Below are 3,917 nucleotides of genomic sequence, written 5' to 3'. Positions count from 1 at the left end.
TGAACTCACGGCATGACAGGAGAGTGATATACAACATGATGGCAGTTTTGAGGGCATTTCACCAGTGGGTTTTGAGGGGTGGCGTAGGAGTCGATCAGGAAAGGGAGGGTGAGGGCGAGTTCAAGGCAGAGGAAATAACATGTGAAAAGGTCCTCTTGCCCCTTCAAGGAAGCAAGAGCCGCTTGCGGTGACCTGAGGGTCTGAGTGTGGGGTGAGTCTTGAAGACACGCAGGTCTTGCAGATACCACAAGAGCTGTAGTCTGTGTGCTGAGAGCAGTGGGAAGGCATGCGTGTGTCTGGGTTTGAAAAGGGGGCTCAATGGATTCAGATGAAATGACCAGATTTTAGTGTTTCAGAGATCTCAGAGGCAGTCTGTCAAATGGGTTTAGTGGACGAGGTTAGAACTGAATCCAGACAGTTCAGTAAGGAGACTTTTGCAGTTTTCGCGGCAAAAAATAATGATTGGAGTGGGATGGTAGCAGCAGAGATGCAGAGAAATCTGAATTGTAGGGAAGTTAGAGACGTAATTAGTGGGATACTGTGACGGATCGGATGTGGACAAGGGTGTTAAGGGTGACTGGTCGACGTCTCAGGCATTATAACAGGACCGTGGTGGTCCTTCATTTGAGAGGGAGGTGCAGTGCGGGAGTGACGGAACCAAAGTAGGTGATTCCTCAGAGGTTTGGGTGTGAAGTGGGGAAGAGGTCAGACAGTAGCCGCGGGAGAATGTAGGATCTTGGCAAGGTTTCTGATTTTGGTTTTGTTTCTGAGACGGGAGAGACCTGAACATATTAAAAAGTGGAGGGCTTCCCTGGTGGCACCGTGGTTGAGAGTCCGCCTGCCGATGCAGGGGGCGCGGGTTCGTGCCCCGGTCCGGGAGGATCCCACATGCCGCGGAGCGGCTGGGCCCGTGAGCCATGGCCACTGAGCCTGCGGGTCCGAAGCCTGTGCTCCGCAACGGGAGAGGCCACAACAGTGAGAGGCCCACGTACCGCAAAAAACAAAACACAAAAAAAACTGAAAATTAAAGAAAAAAAAAAAAAAAAAAAAAAAAAAAAAAGTGGAGAACCTCTAGTTGTGGGCGAGAGGTTGAGTGGATGATATAAGAAGTCTATGGAAGGGGCATGCTGGGGGTAGAAGGATGCCAAATAGAGAAGTGGGGGGCCTGGCTGCCTTCAGGTGTGAGGGGAGAGGAAAGAGAATAAGTGGTGTGGGAGCCAGCTTAGGGAGCAGCGGGTACGGGCAGCTCCAAAGTCAGGTACTCAAGTAGCTAGATTTTCCATAGCTATTTTCGATCGTGGGTACCATTTATAGATAGATGCGACCATGAGAAACGGACCAGGGCTGCCAAGCTAAAATGTCAACAGTAATGCTGTCTTTTCAAATAACCTACTAACCCGGGTGGAATTCAGTGTGGTAGAATTACACAACCTTATTAAATTTCAACTTTCTACCTCTAAAAGAAGTTTGATTTGGTTTTTTTTTTAAAAAAAAAAAAAAAAAAACCTGAGTGGGTTTATTTTGATATTATTTGCAAGGTGCTGTGTGTGTGTATGGGTGTTTGTGAAAAATCACATCTTCTAAATTTATACAGAGCTTGCATTTTGTGAGTTTTTGGTGGGTACTTGTTTCCTATAGCACAGTGATATTCGAGGGTGGGGACGAGGTCACAGCCATTCTTGTTTCTTCCCCTTGGTGAAAAATCATATTTTAGTTCAAAGCTGTTCAAGTGAGTCCTTGCTCTGCTTTCCCACCCTGTCTTCAGAGATATTATTTGGAGTCAGCAGTCAATGGATTCCATCCCTCTGAGACTTGCTTAACCTACAGCCGCTGATAAATTACAGGCAAGAGCTCGTTACTTTATCTGAATTGTCCATTGCTACCTTAATGAGTGAAATGGTTAAGTAGAGGAGGGGGCGAGCCTTAAGGAATGTGTGTACCGTTTGAGCTGAATATTTCAGTGTATATAGGGAGAGGGAGGGCGAGAGAGAAATCCACTTACATCACTAGAACTGCATTGAGTGTGAGCCTTGCAGGTTAAGAGACAGACTCCAGTGTCTTGCTTTCTGCAGGAAGCAGCAATGCCGCCTGTTTCCTAAGAGGAATTTTTTATTTAGAAAAGGAAGCTTTCTCTCTACCCAGGAAATGGCTTTCCTTGTGCGTTGCTATGCCAACTGCCTGCAGCCATGGTCCTCCAAAGTAAGCACAATAATGTAATTATATTGGTGTATTGCATTCAGACTCATGCTTCTCAAGATTGTGTGTGTGCATGTGCCGTGTTTCTGTTAGTGACTCTTTTGCTGGCAGTCATGCTTGTGTTGAGTGTAAGGGACAGACATCATTAGATCAAATGTCCATCAGTGTCATGCCGCTGAGATTAATTGTGCAAACTTGGTTAGTGGAGTGGGACAGAGATGACTGGTCACCGCTCCGTCAGCATCATTGGCAGCCAGGGAGGAGGTCCCGATTCACACGCTCTGCCCTGGTTCTTTCTTTCTTTCTCTTTCTCCTTTCTTCCTTGGTCGAAGGGGTCCGTATGTGTGATTGCAAATGAGACAAGAGTATTAACAATGCTTGGCTGAATGCTGAAGACTGGTTCCTCCACCACCCTGACCGAGATCATTCTGTAGGAAGCCTTTTGGAGGGGAGTCTGTGTGCAGTCAGCCATTTTAGCTTTTTTTTTTTTCCCCCCTTTTCTTCTGCCTCTCGTTCTTCGGTCTCAGAAATGATCTTGTTCTCCGGGAGGACTGAGAGCTGGATAAGGTTTCCTCAGTCTCGTCGTAGCCAGAGATGGCTAGAGTTTCAGCGTTATAAAAATGGAGACTGGCAGGGTCGTGCGGATCCCTTTTCTGGTCCACAAGTATGAGGGCTTTCAGCTCACCGGTAGTGAGACCTGAAGCTGCAGCTGGCTCTCCTCTTTCTTTCTTTCTTTCTTCTTCGTTTTTCTTTTAATTCAGTGCTGTCAAGGGTGACTTGGCATCCATGAGAGACTGGTACATGATGTGTAAGTTCAGTCCAGCATATGCTTCTTCATTATGAAACCACTAGCAATCCCAGCTAACCATGGAGTTATGGGCCAGCAGGAGAAACATTCAGTAAGTACCTCAGATGCCGCTGTGCTTCCACCTTGCGTCATAGGGAACGGCTTTAAAATGGGGATGATCGCTGTGTCTCTTCGGGGGAGGCATGCTTTTTAGAGGGTCTGAGAGTCTGCTTGGAGGAGGGAGGGTAAGTTACAGCTGGCTTGTTCTTCCAGTTCTGTTGTGATTTAACCATTTTTTTTTCAACAAGACCAGCAGTCCATTTAAAGCAAGATCACAAACATTGTGAAACACTGGGCAGCTGATTTTTATAATCAGAAATTAAAGCTTGGCAGTTCAGCTTTAACTCAGCACTTGAATAGTCTCTTAAAAATATTTGTAGCGTTGAATTTAATGAGAGATCGTGAAAAGGTTATGGGGCACAGGCGTCTGTGGTACGGAATTCACATGCAGGCTTGAAGGAGGGCGGAGAGCTTCGGTTATTGACTTGGTAATAAAACCATCCGTGGGACTCATCTGACTCCTTCGCAGGAATTAACAGGTGATGAGAACACAGAATTGTTTTTGTTGTTTTAATGCCACAAGTATTGCTTCTTTATAATTGATCCCATGAGTCAGCTCTGCATTTGTCACGTTGAAATCCCATAGGCAGCTACTGCTGTTTGTGAGAAACACTTTTCTGTGGTTAATACCAAGTCCGAGCCTCCTGTTCTAGGAATGTGAGTTCTCACTTTGCTGCCTTTATACCACCATGTTGGAAGTTTTCTGCCATCATACTAATTCACATGTGTGTGTCATATATATATATATATATATATATATATATATATATATATATATATATTTATATGTCCCAAATGAAAATACATATATATA

The 3,917-nt window shown here is 45.3% G+C and overlaps 1 protein-coding gene across 1 annotated transcript in view; it reads left to right on the top strand.

Moving 5' to 3' along the window:
- Positions 1-2,723: 2,723 nt before the first annotated feature.
- RAPGEF2 (Rap guanine nucleotide exchange factor 2) overlaps positions 2,724-3,917 on the top strand; it is a 97,860-nt gene continuing 96,666 nt past the window's right edge. The window contains exon 1 of the mRNA XM_007446618.1: positions 2,724-3,095. Coding sequence (XP_007446680.1) covers positions 3,036-3,095 — 60 coding nt within the window. The 5' untranslated portion in view covers positions 2,724-3,035. The remainder of the gene's footprint in view (positions 3,096-3,917) is intronic.

The sequence above is a fragment of the Lipotes vexillifer genome, unplaced genomic scaffold (genome assembly GCF_000442215.2).
Source record: "Lipotes vexillifer unplaced genomic scaffold, Lipotes_vexillifer_v1.1 scaffold1862, whole genome shotgun sequence".
Taxonomy (NCBI): domain Eukaryota; kingdom Metazoa; phylum Chordata; class Mammalia; order Artiodactyla; family Lipotidae; genus Lipotes; species Lipotes vexillifer.
The sequence above is the reverse complement of the archived record's forward strand: the minus strand, read 5'-3'. Positions and strand labels throughout refer to the sequence as shown.